We start from the raw sequence: 17,670 nt of genomic DNA on the forward strand, positions 1-17,670 counted from the left end.
AACTGCCTGGGGGGTTCCGAGACTGAGCCTCTTTATGGGAGTAGAAAGCTTCATCGTTCTCCCTGGAGCGAGCGGCTGGTGGTTTCGAACTGCTGACTTTATGGTTAACAGCCCTACGGGTAACCCACCACATCACCAGGGTTCCCCATGATTAAATGAGGAAACACCCCAGGGATGATGTTGCAGAGATTAACAATCCTGCCTGCCTCCGCGCTCATCCTCTGTTTGCGTCTCACTGCAATGCGCCTTTTGCTCCCCCCTGACCAGGGCCCGTTCTTATTCGCTCGCTCAGCATCTTCTCCCTTCCTGCTCTCTCGGGTGCCCCAACACGTCAAGCCACGTACTTCACTCTTCGTGTAAAAACATAACTTCCTTTACCCTCCAGGCTACTCTGACACACGCTCCTCTTTCTCCCCCCTTTCCTGGCTTCTCCAGAGTGTTACCTACGTGCGCGGTGCCTGCTTCTACGCTCTCAGACAGATCCATGCTATCAATTCTAGTAGGTTGTTTTACGATCTGTTTTCATATTCTTCACGGTCTCAGCCGTGGGGAACCCATTAAAACAGCCTGTCCTTGGACTCTCTCCTTTGGGCTTTCCCTTTCGCTCTCTGAGCCACCACTCCCATGTTAACTCCCCATTGAAGTCTTCCCAACCTTCCTTAGCTTGATCAATCACACATTTGTCTTATGTGGGGGAGCATGTCTGTAAAGTTTCAGTGACCTGGGAAGAAATTCACTGAGTTTAAAAACAAAATTTATGTTAGCTCTGACTTCAAAATGGCTTTTTCCCCAAGGTTACCAAAATTGGAACTTCTTTTTAAGGTTCCCAAATGAGACTTTTTTTTTAAAGGCAAGTATTTATTGAGAGCACTTGTATGCAGTTAGTCATCCACTGATTTTAGAGGCATGTGTACACATGTTTTGTGTAGAATAAACCTAAGCATGTACAAACTGGGGCCCTCGTAATAATATGTTTCGACTTGTTTTTGTACATTGGCTTTAAATACCATATAAGTAGACTTGATGACAGAGAGTTTGAGAGTTTAACTTGTATGTTGTGAAAAATCACACTTTAAAAAAATCTTTAGCCCAAACTTCTCTCCTTTGAGCTACCTTTTTATTTATCAAAATGTTATTTGATATCAATAGCTAAGTACAGACAGTAAAACCTACTATTTTAATATTTAATAATGAATGCCATAAAGGACAAATGATCTGGGTTTCTGCAATGACAGAAAACAAGCCAATTGTACCACTCCTCATCAGAATTCTACAAATTAAAACTGAAACAGATAAAAAAAAGTCAAAATCACATGGACGAGTGCATGATGAGACAGCACAAACTCTGAACTAGAAGTTATCACTTGTTTCAAACTCATAAAGGACTCATACTAAATGCCAAACTTGCACAATGTTTTCTTTACAAACTACAGGGGTCGCATAAAATGATCTCTAACATCTCTCTAGGGCTAACGTTTCAATCCAGCAGATGGAGGAGGCATATCAGGAACCATACTTAAATGATTTAAGTACCAAGTAAGAGAAAACACTAACATAAATGTTATAAAATATGTGCACTGTTTTATTTCTAAAATAAGCTTATTTTCACTTGCAATACAGTCATTTGAACAGATGAAAGCAATAAAATATATCTTGTTGGTTTAGAAGACAAGCTAGAAAAAGATTGGCCTTGATTTAGCTTATGTTGTAGAGGAAGGCTGTCAGGGGGTGGTGGGTAGGGTGGGTAGAGTGGGATGGCATGAGAATCAAGAAAAAAAACAAACCAACCCAAACTCACTGCCATCGAGCCGATGCCGACTCCTCGTGACGCTCTAGGGCAGGGTAGGACTGCTCCTGTGACTCTTTACAGGACTAGAAAGCCTCCTTTTCCCCCCAAGGAACAAGTGGTTTCAAACTGCTGACCTTGCGATTAGCAGCCTAACGCGTAACCTACTGTCCTACCAGGGCGCCTGAGCATCAGGGAGACCTGTGTTCAAATCTCTAGTGTTCGTCAGTAGCAGAATTACCTGGCATCAAGGAGAATTACCTCGCAATACCAATTTACAATTGTAACCTCAAGGCTGGCTGGTTCTCTTCACAGCCCCAACTCACAGTGACGCCCGCTGACTGCACCATGGTACCTCCAGGGTACAAGCTTTTGGAAGGTTCTCTGAATATCCCATGCTATCGGTACCTCTCCCTTCATCCTCTCCCAGTGACAGAGTTCTTTGAATGGGGGCACATCCCATAAAAGATTTGTTAAATGCTAAATTTTATTGGGGTCTCTTTGTAAAACTAGAGTTTACAGCTCTATATGCAACAGGCATTTCCAGTTCTATGGAATTCGATAAAGAACCCACTGGGGAAAGGCACACAACTAGTAGCTTAGACAGATGACAAGATGAAAGTTTCACGAGAGAAATAATAAACAAACAGGAAATTCTAGAACGAAACAGCAGAATTACTGAAATTCAGAGCACGGATGGGCTGAGCAGCAGATTAGATCCAGTGGACGAGAGGGTGGGTGCGGAAAGGTCTGCAGAAACTCCTCGCTTGGCAGCTCTGAGAGTTTCTGAGGCAGACAGGAAGTGCACAATGATGGACCGATACTTGCAAGAACGAGGCTGCCACTTCACCCAGAAATGTCCAACTCAGGTCAAGGAGGGAAAATGTAGAGAAAAACAGCAGGTTCTCCCGCATCTAAAACAGACTTGCTGAATAAAAAATATTCTGCCTTTTGGCGCTTCCCGTACACGAAAACCTGTGGCATCCAAGCAAAAATCCTGCTTAGTGTTTACCCTGGCCACGTGCTACCGTGGCCGAAAATATTGGGCAATTCTGCTTGTGTTGTGCAATAGCTAATGAGGTACCCCAAATCAAACCCCATTTAGCAAGCTGGCTTCATTGAATTAAGGGTAAGACATTGCAAAGTGCTAGCTTCTGGATACCTTGGTTGCAATCAGCAAATTGTTTTTCTATGAAAGGGTTTTTGATGACCTTAAAGAAAACCATCAGAGAGGTCTTAACGCCAGTAGTTTTAGAATCCACAAAATATATTCTGGAAGAGAAAAGTGCACACATCATACCTTCGCCACTGGGATTCTCTTTCTCTCTTACTTTCCTGGAAAGGCATCTCTAAGACCGCCAAGAAGGGCCTGGCACTCACCTCCGAAATCCCTCCTGTTTGTATCGTTCATGCCGCAGGAGTTAGCTCACTGATTGCGCAACCTGCACACCTGCTAACGTAAGAGCCGTTGCTGTCTGGATTTCCTACGCTTTATCAAGTACGTTTCACGTTGAATAAGAAATAAAACATTTCCATCCTCACTTTTAGGTCGGACCATGATAAATAGATGTGTTACTATAAACTGTAAGACACTTGAATAGATTCGAGTTACATCCATGAACACCACGGAGGCAAATACAGAGGGAAAGAAAGCTCTGCTCCAAGATTTAAGGCATCTCTTCGGCAGAGTGTACAAACCCAACCAACAAGCAAAGCACTACACACTACACCAGCACATATCCTTCGTAGGATAACTAAGGGCATGTGTTCAGTTTAAATATTTTTTCATATTTACTACTTTGTGATTTATTAATGACTTTGAAACTAATTAACATCATGCATATTTCTACTCCAAGATGGTTACAAAGGAGCCAAAATGATAGATGAAGTCCAATGTAATCCAAAACTATTGCTTAAAAGAATTATCAAAGGTATTTGGAACCTAAAACAGTCATTAAGAAATAGGTGACAGAAGGAAAGCACTTTTCCCGTTTTAAGCTTCTAAACTACGAACTTTCTAAAAGGGCTACTTGACCGTGCTAGTGAAAGGAACACTCACAGGTAGGCTTTTGTTCAGACATTTGTGTTGCAAACACCAAATTGTGTGTCACACAAAACGGTTGTTCAGCACATGTTCACTGAATATATGTTCAAGATCTCCGGTGTCAAAATTAGAACACTGTAAATCTACTTATTTATAAATGAAACTGATAAAAATGTACATACAATGACAAAAATAGGTTAAGAATGACAAAACAATGCAGATAAACACTGCTAGTTTTCCTTTCTCTCTGTTAAGAAAATAAGATGCATCTGATACTTTGATTTGCTTCCCCGACTGATTCTGTCTAGCAATTTGGTTTCAGTGTTCCACCATGTCTGACCCCGAGGCCATCATTGGCTCCGGCTACTTCATTTCACCCATCTGCTTTTGGATGAAGCTTTCTCTTTCCCTCCACTATCACAGTAACGAAGGAGCCCTGGTGGTGTAGCGGTTATTCATCACGACACTTATGGTCAACAGTTCAAAACCGCCAGCAGCGCTGCAAGAGACAGACTGTCAAGAGTTACAGTCTTGGAAACCCACAGGGAGCACTGAGTCAGCCGTGACTGGGTGGCAGTTTTGAGTGGATGTCCCGGTAACCCCAAACTGGCACCAGCATCACAAAGAACCATGAGGTTTCAGCATCTTTTCTCAAAGAGACATTCAAAGTTAATTACCGAGTTACAGAACCAACTCCACTGTCATCAAGTCAATTCCAACCCTATGCAGGGTTTCTGAGGCTGTAAACCTTTACAAGCGTGGAGAGCCTCATCTTTCGCCTACAGAATGGCTGGTGGTCTTGAACCGCCAACCTTGTGCTTAGCAGTCCAACACCTCTCCAACAGCACTGCCAGGGCTCTGTACGTCCTTATAGAAGAGGCCTACTTTTTCCTTTACCTTGATTGTAAATAAAATAGTCTTTATGAAATAATCAACCCGATTAGTGTTAACCTGTTAGTGTTCCTTTCAAGTAAGATTCTATTATACCCACCTGGTCATACTTACAACAGACAAACAAAAGCAACGTGAAAGCGACAATGGTGAAAAGAAAACAGACATGGCATTTACCAAACGTTGGTGCACTGGTGATCTAAACACTTGCGACTACAAATGGAATGGAAGATCGTCCGTCCTAAAGCAACCGGCACTTAGGTCTGACTTAAATGAGTTTTCCTTAGGAAAACGCCCATCATTTCTGAGCCAACACAAGTTTTAAAACACGAGCGATCGTAATTCGCTGTAAAATTTTTCTCTAGAGGATTGCAAAAGAAGATGACGAATCTAGTTTTCTCTGTCTTGTCATCTGCAACAGTACTTTAAACACTACCCCTGCCCCCAAACACACACAGTTTTTGGCTCACAGGCAACAATAAAGATTTATGTATCTCACTCCCCTTCCACTGAAAAAGCATATTACCAGAATGTACCTGGGACATTCTGAAAGATGATCCAATGACAGGACATAGATAAAGAGACTCTGAACAGTGCTGTATAAATGCCAAAATGTTCTCAAATGCAGCACACTCATCCATGTGATGGGGGCTCCGCCCACCCGCCCGGGGTACCACTATTACAGGAATCCCTGCGCTACGCTAACATTCCTGAACCTCCGCAGAAGGAAGCGTCACGTGTGCTCTCTCAGAAGAGGAAGGTCCTGCATTAGGGACACAGGAAGCACAGGCTTGGAGTCGGGCACGGTAAGGTTGGAAGCTCTCTCCGGACCATCCTTGGTGGAAACCAGAGGGACAGACTTTCCTAGCATCAGGCATTTATGACACTCATTGTTTTTATAAACGTGGACATCAAGTTTTAGTTTGCTTATTGTCTTTTGTTAGTCTCTCTTTCTTTTATCATCTCTCAACTCTCCTTTAAGGAAGGACCACGAGGGCCAGACAATTGAAGGAGGAGTCCTGGTTTCACATAGTGAGCCTGGAGCTCACGATGGTGTCTACGAAGGAGATACTTTTACTCGTTCAAAGGCAGTGTTGATGGGTAAACTAAGCAAATAAAAACTACCATGACCTCATTAACCCAGAACAGGCACAATAGCAGAGGGCAGTGAAAATGGTGGAATGGGAGCAGCGGGGCTATTTTTGGGGCTGTGACCTTCCACACATGGCGATTCTAAAAATGTAGAGAGTGTCAGTTGACCTCTGGATTTATGGAATACGTTTCAGGAGTTTAGGAACCAAGCTTTATGTGAATATTATTGCGATCTTAAAAAAAAGGACCAATATGTAAAAATTAAAATAAATTATGTTATTAATGTAAATGATGTTAGTACGATAGAAATAAATATATTAGCCCCTGATTCACAAGACACAACATTTTCTAGAAAGAAAGTTCCTGTTTTTTTGGCTTGAGCAAAGAAAGGGATGAAATAACATTAAAACAAACTTACTTGGTTAAAGTCCTTTTGTCGCAAGTATGTGATTGCTTTATTTATTTCCAGATCATTTGCTAGCTCTACATATTGTGACGCCTTCACAACTTCAACACACCTAAGACGTGGGGAATAAAGACATTATTTCGTTTTAGCGTATTTACATGTCCTGTGTGTACAAAGTGACTTTTCAGAGGCGTTCAAAGTGTCCCTGTTGCTATGCATCACCACTGGCCGGTTGCTTTGTTGTGCTGCTAGGACTTGGAGTGGCTATGCCACGGGTCCTTCAAATGTCAGCAGTGTCACCCATGGTGCACAAGGTTTAGTGGGGCTTCCAGACCGAGAAAGAATGGGAAGAAAGGGTCTGGTGATCTATTTTTGTAACTACCTAATCAAACTGCTGGCTTTGTAGTTAGAAGCCCAACACAAAACCTACTGGTCCACCCGGGCTCCCTTCCAGTATACATAAAAAATCAATTCCAGACAGATCAGACATCTAAACCTGAAAGGTCAAATACCACCACTTCAGGAAGAAAACAAAAATATTTCACGCATTTAGTGTATACAAATGTTTCCTGAAAAGGCCACAAAAAAGCACTAAAGAAAAGGAACTACAGGGACAGAGAGAACTTTTATAAACAAAAGAAATCATTTACTGAGTGACAAAGAGTCTGGGAGAAATTATGAGCCATGCTTTTAATCCCCAACATTCCTTCTGGAGCACGTCTGTCCTAGAAACCAACTCAAAAGAGACCAGAGCAAAAAGGGCCGACAGCTGACTTGACCCAAGAAAGTCTCCTTATGGTCAGAAAACAAACAGAGCCGAAAGCCATCTAATCCGAACCACACGGTGAAAATGGAAGTCATAGTAAATCCATGAGAAAGTTCACACACTGGTGGTAGGGGTGGCGATGAGTCCAAGCACCTGGGAAAACCGCTTGGCTGGGGAATGGATTGAATTGGGTCTCCAATCTCCTATCAGTCTGTGTCACGTCTTTGTTTTGCTTGGTGGTGGTGGTTGCTTATAAGACATTCCGCCAGGGACGGAATGCAATCCCGCCCCCTCCTCCTAAGAAGTGTGCCTTGGGTTTGCTCCTTCTCTTGCACTGCTTTCTTTCGCGTTTATTTTCAGTGGTGGTTGTATTTAGATGAAGGCATTCTTTTATAGGACCGGGGACGTCGCATCATCGACCGCTTGGAAAGTGACTGCTTTATGCATAGCCCTCACACCTGCTGTAGGCAGAGATGGAATTCAAGAAAGGCATTCAACTAGGCTGCGTGTGTAGCGCATGGCAAAGCAACACAGTATTCCTTCCTCTTGTCTGGATCACAGGCACACAGCTATATGCCCACTGCCACTACAGCTGCGAATTAGGGGGTGACTGAGTTGTTATTTAGCCTTCTAATTTCTGTGTAAGTCTAATGAAATGAAATAGAAGTTAGGGTTTTCATCTTTGCCCTTTGCTTTTCTGTTTGAGCTGTCATTGGAACTACTGTATTATAAATGATGGAGAATAATTGCACATATAATTTTGGGGGGTGTTACATCAGTAATTTCCTACTAATGTTTGTGCTCATCACTGCACACAAAACAGTCTGGATGTATCTGTGTAATTTAATTTTTAATTTTCATACTGACATTTTTTGTAGGCACTTGAGAAAGTTATGTCTCATAGCTTGACTTAGCTTTTTTTCCTCCTTAAAATGCTGAATTGTAATATTACAGCATTTATTGGGCTACAGAGCACAAGCATTTGGATGCAAACCTCTCCAAATGTTTTGGATTTACAGCATTTTTTTGGTATTGGGTGGCATATCACTAGGACAATGCTGACAATCAACTAACAATGGGTGAACTTTTCCTTATTCCATTCATATAAGCAGAATTTTATTTAATCATCATAAAATAAATGTGGGAGAGGGAGTTGGGGGACAATGGAGAGCTAATAATAACTAGTACAAAATTGAACAAATGGTCTAAAATGATGAATTTACAATTCATTTAAGTATGTTTTAACTATTGAATTATATTTTATCATTAATCACTGTATTTATGACAATAAATTATATTGTAAATGTTATGCCAATAAAACTGTTTAAAATTTTTGTTTTAAATTCTGTTCCTTAATCTTTTGCAATGAGTCAGGCACAACAGAAAACACACATTTGAAGGAAATGAACGACCTGAGGGTGGGGGAGGGAGGGGGGAAAATAAGAGCTGATACCAAGGTCTCAAACAGAAAGAAAACATTTTTAAAATAATGATGGCAACATATGTACAAAAGTGCTTGATACAATTGGTGTATGGATTATTATAAGAGCTGTAAGAGACCCTAATACATTGATTTACTTAAAAAGATAAGGTAAAATTTACAAATATGTATAAAACCAAGCTAAAAATATTTCCGTGAAATTATAGAAACCAAAGGTCAAAATATGAAGCTACTGCTCGTCCACATACCCTCCATCTAAGTCTCCACAGCTCAGAAGGTGGGCTTCCATCTCACTCACCCTGCCCCACAGACTCCTACGCTCCTGTTCACAGCACACCTAGCCGGCAAGGTGAGCCTCCACCAGGGACTTGAGTGTGCTCCGTTATACGACTCCTTGAATTTGGGAACAGAAAGAGGTCTAAAGGAGAAAGATTGGGGCGGGAGGGTGGAAGGGGTCCGGCTTCCCAACAAAATTCTTCACTACCCTCAAAGAATGAGCAGGCGCCTTGTCATGAAGGAAAAAAAAAATCTTTGGAGCAACCTTCGCGGTCTTTTCCTCAATTTCCTTACAAGTTCTTAGTCATAAGCCTGTGTGATCACCCTCTGGCCTTGGGGCAAATCTACCAGCAGGACTCCTTGCCTCCTAAAAACTGCTGCTTTAGTCTCCTGAGCTGCCCCCTGCCTTGACTATAACGCGGGAGCAGTAGTTGTGACCGGACCTTTTGTTGAAGGTGCCCCAAGGAGACTAAAGCACGGTGTTATGAGAGAGCTCGTCTGCAGCCATTCACTGATCATGGAGACATGTTTAAACATGCTCAGTTTACATAAATCTGTGTGCCTAATGAACTGGATCCCTAGAACCAAGACATTTTGACTGAGCTTCATATACACACACATCACGCGTGTGCCTAGTTCTGTAGACAAATATGAGTTTACATAAATACAGTTTTTAATGTGTATGAATGTATATATACACTAGAATACACACATTCACATAGACACACAAATAGAGAAATTTCTAGAAAAGAGCTTTAATAGACTCTGTGGAGTTACTGTGTAATTACCTGAGCCCTGGCAATTCTTCGGTAAACCTGCCATGTTCCATTTAGGAAAATGGCCGCCTACGGAGCCCATTAAGGGTGCGAAGAAAACCTGACAACACCTATGAATTTTAACCACAGAAAGAAATCTATGCTCACTTTGGCGTAAAACTTTAAATTCGTATCTTGGGTAAAACCAAACCAAACCCATCGCCATCGCGTTGATTCCAATTCGGAGCGACCTGTCACAGGGTTTCTAAGACTGAATCTTGTTGGGCGCACGCAGCCTCTTCTCTGTGCTGGGTCTGAACTGCTGAGCTTGTGGTCAGCAGACCAATTCCTGACGTACACTGCCACCAGGGCTCCATATCGCGAGTAACAAAAAGCATGCTGAGCCAGGATAAAACACCTCGTGGGGTTAAATTAGTAAAAAGATGCGTTCTGTCTTCCGCTTAGATGCCTGGCCAATTCCATCAGCATAGATACACCAATATCGCCTGCCATTCGTTGATCTTTTCAATAAATGGCATGTGTTCACTTTCATACTTCATAGTGGCTACTTCTCAAGGCATTTCTTAAAATTAAAATATCACCTTATTTTAACAATCCGTACATCAATTGTATCGAGCATATTTGTACATATGTTGCCATCATTATTTTCTAAACAGTGACTTTCTATTTGAGCCCTTGGGGTCAGCTCCTCATTTTTGCCTCCCTCCCATGTCTCAAGGCTTTTAAAGCAATGCATTCATCTCACAGCAGAATTAGTAAAAGCACACTTTGTCTACAGAGCAGGGGTCGTTAGATTAGAATTCTAGAAAGGAAAAAACGGTCCCACTTGAATATATGGAAAAGCTATGAGGCAAATTGCCTCGCCTGGATTCATCTTAAGGGTGGCAAACCCAACCGGTTTGGGCACATTGGCACTTTTCTTTAAAGACGATTTTGGTCAAATTGGCTAACATTAATGATCTCATGTTGCTATGGCTCAATATTACACTAAGTAATTAGCCGCATGATTATAACCTACAGCCTGCATAATAATTTATCTTTTTAAAGAAAACATTTTCAAGGCATATCTTTCTTTAAGATATCGGAAACAATTTTTTTTCAAATTAAAAATCAATTTAGAGAGAGTTCAAACCCACCAGTTGCTGTGTCAGAAAGCAGAGGCTGTCTAAGTCCATTTAGATTGACGTTTCGGAAACCTGAACAGGTAGCTGTACCTTACCAGATAGGGTCACCTGGAGTCAGAATTAACTGACGGCTGAGTTTTTCAGTTAGACTACAAAGTTTGGTGTCCAGAAAAAAGGAATGCCGCGATCCCACTGGTCAAAACACTCATGACGTACTATGTGTAGACACAGGCATGTATGTCAAGGAACTCACTCACACTAGTTGGGCAAACAACCAGTTAAAAAAAAAAGATCTAGAAAAGCACATCGTGTCTAAATGGGTGGAAATAAAACAGAAACTCTTCATCTGACCAGAGAAGAGATCAAAGAGAACACACCGTAGCAGTTACTGAATTCTGCCCCATTCCACCACCCCCAGGAGAGCAGAGAGAAGACGGGAGCAGACACTATTGTCTAGAACACTGGTTCTCAACCTTCCTCATGCCACGACCCTTTAAAACAGTTCCTCATGTGGTGGTGACCCCCAACCATAACATTATTTTTGTTGCTACTGTTATGAATTTGGCTAGGGTTATGAATCGGGTGACCCCTGTGCAAGGGTCGTTCAATCCCCAAAGGGGTCGCGACCCCCAGGTTGAGAACCACTGGTCTAGAAAAATGAAAGTGGGCACAAGAAAAAGAGACAGGAGGGTGGAGGGAGGGTGGGGTGGAAAGGGGAAACAGATTACAGGATCTACATATAACCTCTCTGGGGGATGGACAGCAGAGAACTGGGTGAAGGGAGACATCGGACAGTGTAAGATATGACAAAATAATAATGATTTATAAATTATCAAGGGTTGATGGGGGAGGGAGAGTGGGGAGAGGGGACTGGGGAGGGAGGGAAAAATGAGCTGAAACCAAGGGCTCAAGTAGAAAGCAAATGTTCTGAGAATGATGAGGGAAACAAATGGAAAAAGTACTTGACACAATGGATGTATGTGTGGATTGTGATAAGAGTTTTACAAGCCCCCAGTAGAATGATTTAATTTAAAAAAGAAAGAAAGAAAGAAAAAGAGAGCCATGCTGAGAAAGTTTCAACAGAGGAAAAGGTTGAGTGCCCAGCAGATCAGAGAGGGCAAGTGTGAAGGGCAGAGTTGGAGGGGTGCTGTCAGCCGGGTGACTGTGCTCTGCATGGAACCACGGGCTCCTTCACCTCTGTCTGCCCGCTGTCTCACACCTCAACAGCGATCAAGGAACTGCAAATGCAGTGGATTAGTTAATGATTCCTTTAACCATAGGCTTTGTTGTTCCCACCAAATGATCTTTATTTCATGAGGGGTCTGGATAAGGCAGTTGAGGAACATACTGATTGGACTAAGTGATTCAGCTGTGGGTGACTGCTCACAGGCTTAATTGTGATTGCCATCCTACCGGGCATGAAACCAGCCCTCTCGGAAGCAGGAGGGGGATGGCCCTGCTCACGAGAGGAGGTCAGGACTGGAACATGTCCACTGAAGCCTGCCTCTGGGTTGCTCTGCTCTGCTGGACCATGCTCCTTGGGTCGTGAGTTGTGCCCTATCATCTGACTGGACTTGACCAGCTTGTAGATGACCAGGAAGAGTCTGAACTTTGGATGTGGGGGTTTTACCAGCACCCACAACTCCAAGACCCATTTTTCTTCACTTGGTGAGTGCTATGTGGCCACTGCCGTGAACTGCCTAACGCTGGGTGTAAGGGGATGTGCCAGGGGAGGGGTGGTGGCTGGTAATCGAGTACTATCACATTCAAAATGTGGGACATTCGGAACACATTTCAACTCCGCCTGCTTAGGCCTGAGGAACCCTGGTGGCGTAGGGGTTATCAGCTGGGCTGTTACCTGTTAAAGGTTAGCAGTTCTAAACCACTAGGTACTCCTAGGGAGAACGATGGGGCTTCCTATTCCAATAAAGAGTTACAGTCTTGGAGACTCATGGGCAGTTCTACCCTGTCACATCCGGTCACTATGAGTTCTATTTGTCTCCCTTCCTTCCCCCTTAGGATTAGTCTTGTATTAATTTTTCTAAAGGAGATTATTTTCATATTTGCTCTCAGGAGTATGGGATTTATTGCACTGGCTCCAGACGCACAGAAGCATGAGGGTTTGAAAAGGAGAGAAGATAGGGGTATGGGACGTAAAACTTGATTCTTAGATGGTTACTTTGGTTATTGCTACCCACAATGGCTGAAAGGAATGTAAGAGATGATATGCTTCAGCTGGGGGAAGTAAAGCTGCTCCTGGAGTGGTCTGGGGCGAAAAAATAGGCTGATTAAGTAAGGATGATTGATATGGGGCTAGGGCCTATGGTTCCACCCTGCCAGAGGCTCAGACAGAATCCATTTAAGTAGAAATAATCTAGAGATGGAGAAGAGGAGATTAAATATGGGTATTATTAAAAGGGTGAAGGGTTATCTCACTTCACTACACATAGTGAACATTTCTCCAATGTGGTATGGTAGCATAGCGTGTGGCGGATATCAATGCGATTATCATGATCAGAGAGCTTATCAGCCTACGTTCAGCCTACACTTGATTGACGGGGAGGGAGGAATTGCCCAGACAGAAGAGGCTTTATTTTAAGCCAGAAGCCTATGGAGAGTTAGAGGTGGAAACCTGAGCTCCATCCAGAACTGCTAAGAGAACAGGAGACATATTCGAAGAGGCGCCTTGCAAAGAAAATGAAAATAGTTTGGCTGTTTGAGTTTTGAGGAGTTTGCCATTAGATACACCAAGGCAGGGACAGTGCAGGATGCCAAAGTTATAACCAGAAACGACGATTCTTCGCAATAAGAAACATTTTGGGGATGGGCAATTCATAAGCTGGGTATCTAAAATGGGTAGAGATAAAGGCATTCCGTGGCTGGCTCATTAGCTGTTATAGGTGTGTTCACAGTAAAATGATTAAAAGGTGGAGGGTGGGGGGATGCTAATCCTCCATTTATGAAGAGAGCAATGGCTAGAAGAGCCACGTAGTGGCCTGAAATGCAAGGGACACTTAATGTGGCTCTTGTAGCCACTGCCCTTTTACCCCCGCGAGACAACCCTGTTTCCTGATGGGGCTAGGTGAGAAGGTTGGGGGAGGATTATGATTCAGCTGTGCGTGATTGTTAACGGGGTTCATTGGGATTGCCATCCTCCTGCGTTTACAATCATCCATCTCAGCAGCCGGGAGGGGGTCTCACTACCAGCGAGAGAGGAAAGTAGAGTGGAGAGCATCCTTTGGCCCCTGCATCTGTCTGACTTCGGGTCTTGGGACTTGAGTGGTGACTTATCATTCGACTTGATGTCACCAGCTTCTGCAGCTTGTGAATGTGGGAGATCAGACAAGTGGATGTCTGGACTTTGGATTTGGGGATTTCCAGCACCCACAGCCCCATGAGCCATTTCCCCTCATGCTGTGAGCTCTGTGTGGCCCCTGCAGTCAAGTCGATATCAGGGGTAATGGTGACGTATCGCTTTTTTGAGACACATTCAATCTCCACCTTCTAGAGACTAGTCTTGTATGAATTTTCTAAAAGAAATTATTTCCACAAGAAACACTGGAGAAAAAGAACTTGCTCTCGGAAATATAAAGACGAAGCAGTAGAATGACTAAGAGGGAGGAGTGAGGGAGAAAGTCACGGAAACTACGCAAACACAGAGAGAGAAAATGTAAGAGAAAGTTAAGTAATGATGACATTCCCTATCCTATTCACATGAACTCCTAACTAGCAAGTAAGAGTCAATTACCAAAGAAACGGAATACGTCCCCAACCTTAAAGACAGCGTACGACCATAAGCTGATGGAGTCATTGCGCGTGCAGGAGAGCGGAAGAATGCAGACAGTCTCTGCACCACCACCGCTTGAGGTATGAGGCGCTGCACTCACGACTGCCCTTTTTCTTGGAGAACCACAACTTGTGAGTAATATGATAAGTCTTAAAAAATGTCATGGAAAACATGGAAAGAAAAAAGAATGGACTTTTTCTGTGAATTTTTTGATGGCCCTTGTATGTATGAATACTACATACAGTGTTACAGTAATTTGCTGGGCTAATTCTCACGCTGAACCCCAAAGACAAAGATCAAATTTATAAAATACTGCTAAAAAAGGCAGTCATGAAAACTGAAAAATAAAAAAGAAAATTAAAGAGGAGTTCCAATTAAGTCAGAATCTACTTACAATGGAGTTGCTGGACGGCAACTCTGTTGTAGGTTGGGGGCTACTTGTCACGGGAAAAGTGACAAATAACATTATTAAAAATTTTCAGAATAGCAGAGCTACCACACAAAGTATAAAAATGACAACAAAAACTGCAAGTTATGTATAAATAGCAAGGATGAGATTAGTATTCTAATCAGCACAATAGTAGCAAGGAGAAATGTTTTTTTAAAGTTCTTAAGGAAATTAAAGTTCTTACAGAAAATTGATTTACAGGCTAGAATTTTATACCTAATCCATCACTCAAAAATGAGGTCAGGATATAAACATTTACAGATATGAAGGCACATGTTATACGGCTGGTTCAGGATGAAATCGAGAGAGAAAAAAAGTGATGAACAGAAAGAGGATCCAAACCTGGAGAGAAGTGACAGTAAGTCCCAAGAGGGTCTTAAACATCAGGCCAGAACAGCAGCCAACTCCGAGAGACGGGAGAGAGAGAGATTCCAGGGGGAAAACTCCAAGAAAGACTGGAGCCTAGACTGGAAGTTAAGGAGGCAAGAAAGAGACAACCAGAAATTCCACTGCAAGCCAAGACATGGTTCACATATGAAGCCTGCAGGCCAGATTAAAACAGGAAGGCAATGAGATTCAAACGGAAAATAAACTCGAAGGAACTGACGTAATGGATAAGAATCGGAAAGAATCCTCCACCAGAAACGTGAAAGGCAATCAGAAAAATCAAGGTCCCGTAACTCTCCTGTACTCTGATTTTCTAACCACAGACACACATTTTGGATCGAAAGATTACGGTATTCTGCCATCTGTTTGCACAAAGAGCAAAGCAAATGGGTTCTTGAGGAGCAAATTTGGGTTGGACAAAAGAAAGAATCTTCTAATACTTAAAACGTAAATGAATTGAACACCAGGAAAATCCAAGCAGAGGCTGGATGGAAGCATAAACCAAATTCAATTACACATTTAACATACAAATTTCCCACGTGTACAACTCTGTCTCTTTAGGTGTGCAAGTTACCACTCAAGATGGAGTCATTAGTACTCGTAACAAATGTAAGGCAGAAAAGGGAGAAAAGAAACTAAAATGAGAGCAGACATAGGTTAATTTGTAAAATGAGAGCAGTTAGCCTCATATCAAGTGGCAAACAATGCCCTAAGTATGCTATTGACCAGATGAAATGAATGATACGGATCTCCTCAGAATGTTATGACTGTCCATATGAATCTAAACATTTATTATCTGAAAAGTACAAATCATTATTCCTGATGATCCTACGCATGTCTCCAGTAACAATTTTAATTTTAGGTCAAGAAAAGTATAAATTATGAAAACACTATGTCTAGTTAGACTTAGATTCTCTTACCAGTCGTAACCCACAGCAAATGAGGTTTCAATGACAGGCGCAATGAGTTTGGCCGCTGTCATGATGTATTTTTCTGCCATTGCTTTCCTACAAGAAACAAAAGTTATCTTTAGGAACATAGTATGAACAACATTTGAATTTTTTCTTAAAATGTAAGTGCTAACATTATGAACACTACATTACACGATAAGGACTACAAAAAAAAAAAAAAACAACACCTGTGGAGCTTTGGATTAAAAAAACCAACCCAAAATTACTGCCATCGAGTCAATTCTGACTCATAATGACCCTCCCTACAGGACAGGTAGAACTGCCCGTGGGTTTCTGAGACTGAAACGCTTCATCTTCCACAGAGCCGCTGGTGGTTCAGAACTGCTGCCTTGTTGGTTAGTGGCCCAGCCACCCCTAACCCACTAAGGCACCAGGGCTCCTTGGAAGGTTCGATCCAAACCCAGTAAACTCACTGCCACTGAGTCAATTGTGACTCATAGTGCCCATGTAGGACAAGGTAGAGTTCCCCTTGTGAGTGGTTGAGATTATAACTCTTTATGGGAGTAGAGCACCTTGACTTTCTCCCAAGGAACTGGCTAGAGATTTTGAACTGCTCAGCCCAAGGCGTAACCACTTTTCTCAGAGACCTTTTTGCTTTTTCACACTATAAGAGGTCTTTTAGGAGCCTCAGCAGCAATGGTTGTTAAGTGTTGGGCTGTGATCTGCAAGGCCAGCAGTTCAAAACCACCTTCCGCTCCTTGGGAGAAAGAGGCGGCTTTCTACTCCCGTAAAGAGTTACAAGCTCAGAAACTCACAGGGACAGGGAGGTTTGCTATGTGTGGCATCGACTCGATGGCAGTAACTTTTGTTTGAGTTTTGGACAAGGTCTTTTGCAGCAGATTTGCATATTATAACCGTATATACTTGAGTATAAACTGACCTGAATATCAGCCGAGGCACCCAACTTTACCACAAAAACTGCATTGAAAATGTGCTGAAATACTCGGCTTATACACGAGGATATATGGTACTTCAGATTTTGACGGTTGCTTTCATGGGCATGATTGTTGGTCCCAGTAAAACAGAACGCTTGCCAACTTCAATATTTGCCCAAATAAACACAGAAAACCACACCATGACTTCCACCCCCACCCCCACCCTTTAACAATACTTCAAAAAACTCAAGAGGAGGAGGAGAGCCTATTCCATGGACTCTACTTGTGGTGCTTTGTTCTTTTCTCCTCCCCGATGGTCCAAGGCTTGTACTTTTTCATTGCCTTTTCTATTCAGGGTAGGTCTGCTGGCAACAAAATTCTTGATTTTCCTCCTTTTAAAAGTCTCACTTCCCTTCATTCTGGAAAGATTTCTCTGTGGTGCAGATTACTTAATTTTTGTTGTTCTCTTTATCAGTGCACTGGATTTTTCTTCTCTGCCCTCCTGCTGTGGAACCCATCCGCGGTTTTCTGTGCAGTTACTGTATATTTTGCTTCTGAAATTCCACTTGGCTCTTCTTTATACCCTCAGTTTCTCTGCGC

General features: G+C 42.5%; 1 protein-coding gene across 2 annotated transcripts in view; it reads right to left on the minus strand.

Annotated features, from left to right (window-relative positions):
* IFT88 (intraflagellar transport 88) overlaps positions 1-17,670 on the minus strand; it is a 102,502-nt gene that overhangs the window by 52,156 nt on the left and 32,676 nt on the right. For both annotated transcript variants that reach the window (XM_075562850.1, XM_075562849.1), the window contains exons 14-15: positions 16,145-16,231; positions 6,232-6,331 (exon numbers count right to left, since the gene is read on the minus strand). In XM_075562850.1, coding sequence (XP_075418965.1) covers positions 6,232-6,331; positions 16,145-16,231 — 187 coding nt within the window. The remainder of the gene's footprint in view (positions 1-6,231; positions 6,332-16,144; positions 16,232-17,670) is intronic.

The sequence above is a fragment of the Tenrec ecaudatus genome, chromosome 11, assembly GCF_050624435.1.
Source record: "Tenrec ecaudatus isolate mTenEca1 chromosome 11, mTenEca1.hap1, whole genome shotgun sequence".
NCBI classification, from domain to species: Eukaryota; Metazoa; Chordata; class Mammalia; order Afrosoricida; family Tenrecidae; genus Tenrec; species Tenrec ecaudatus.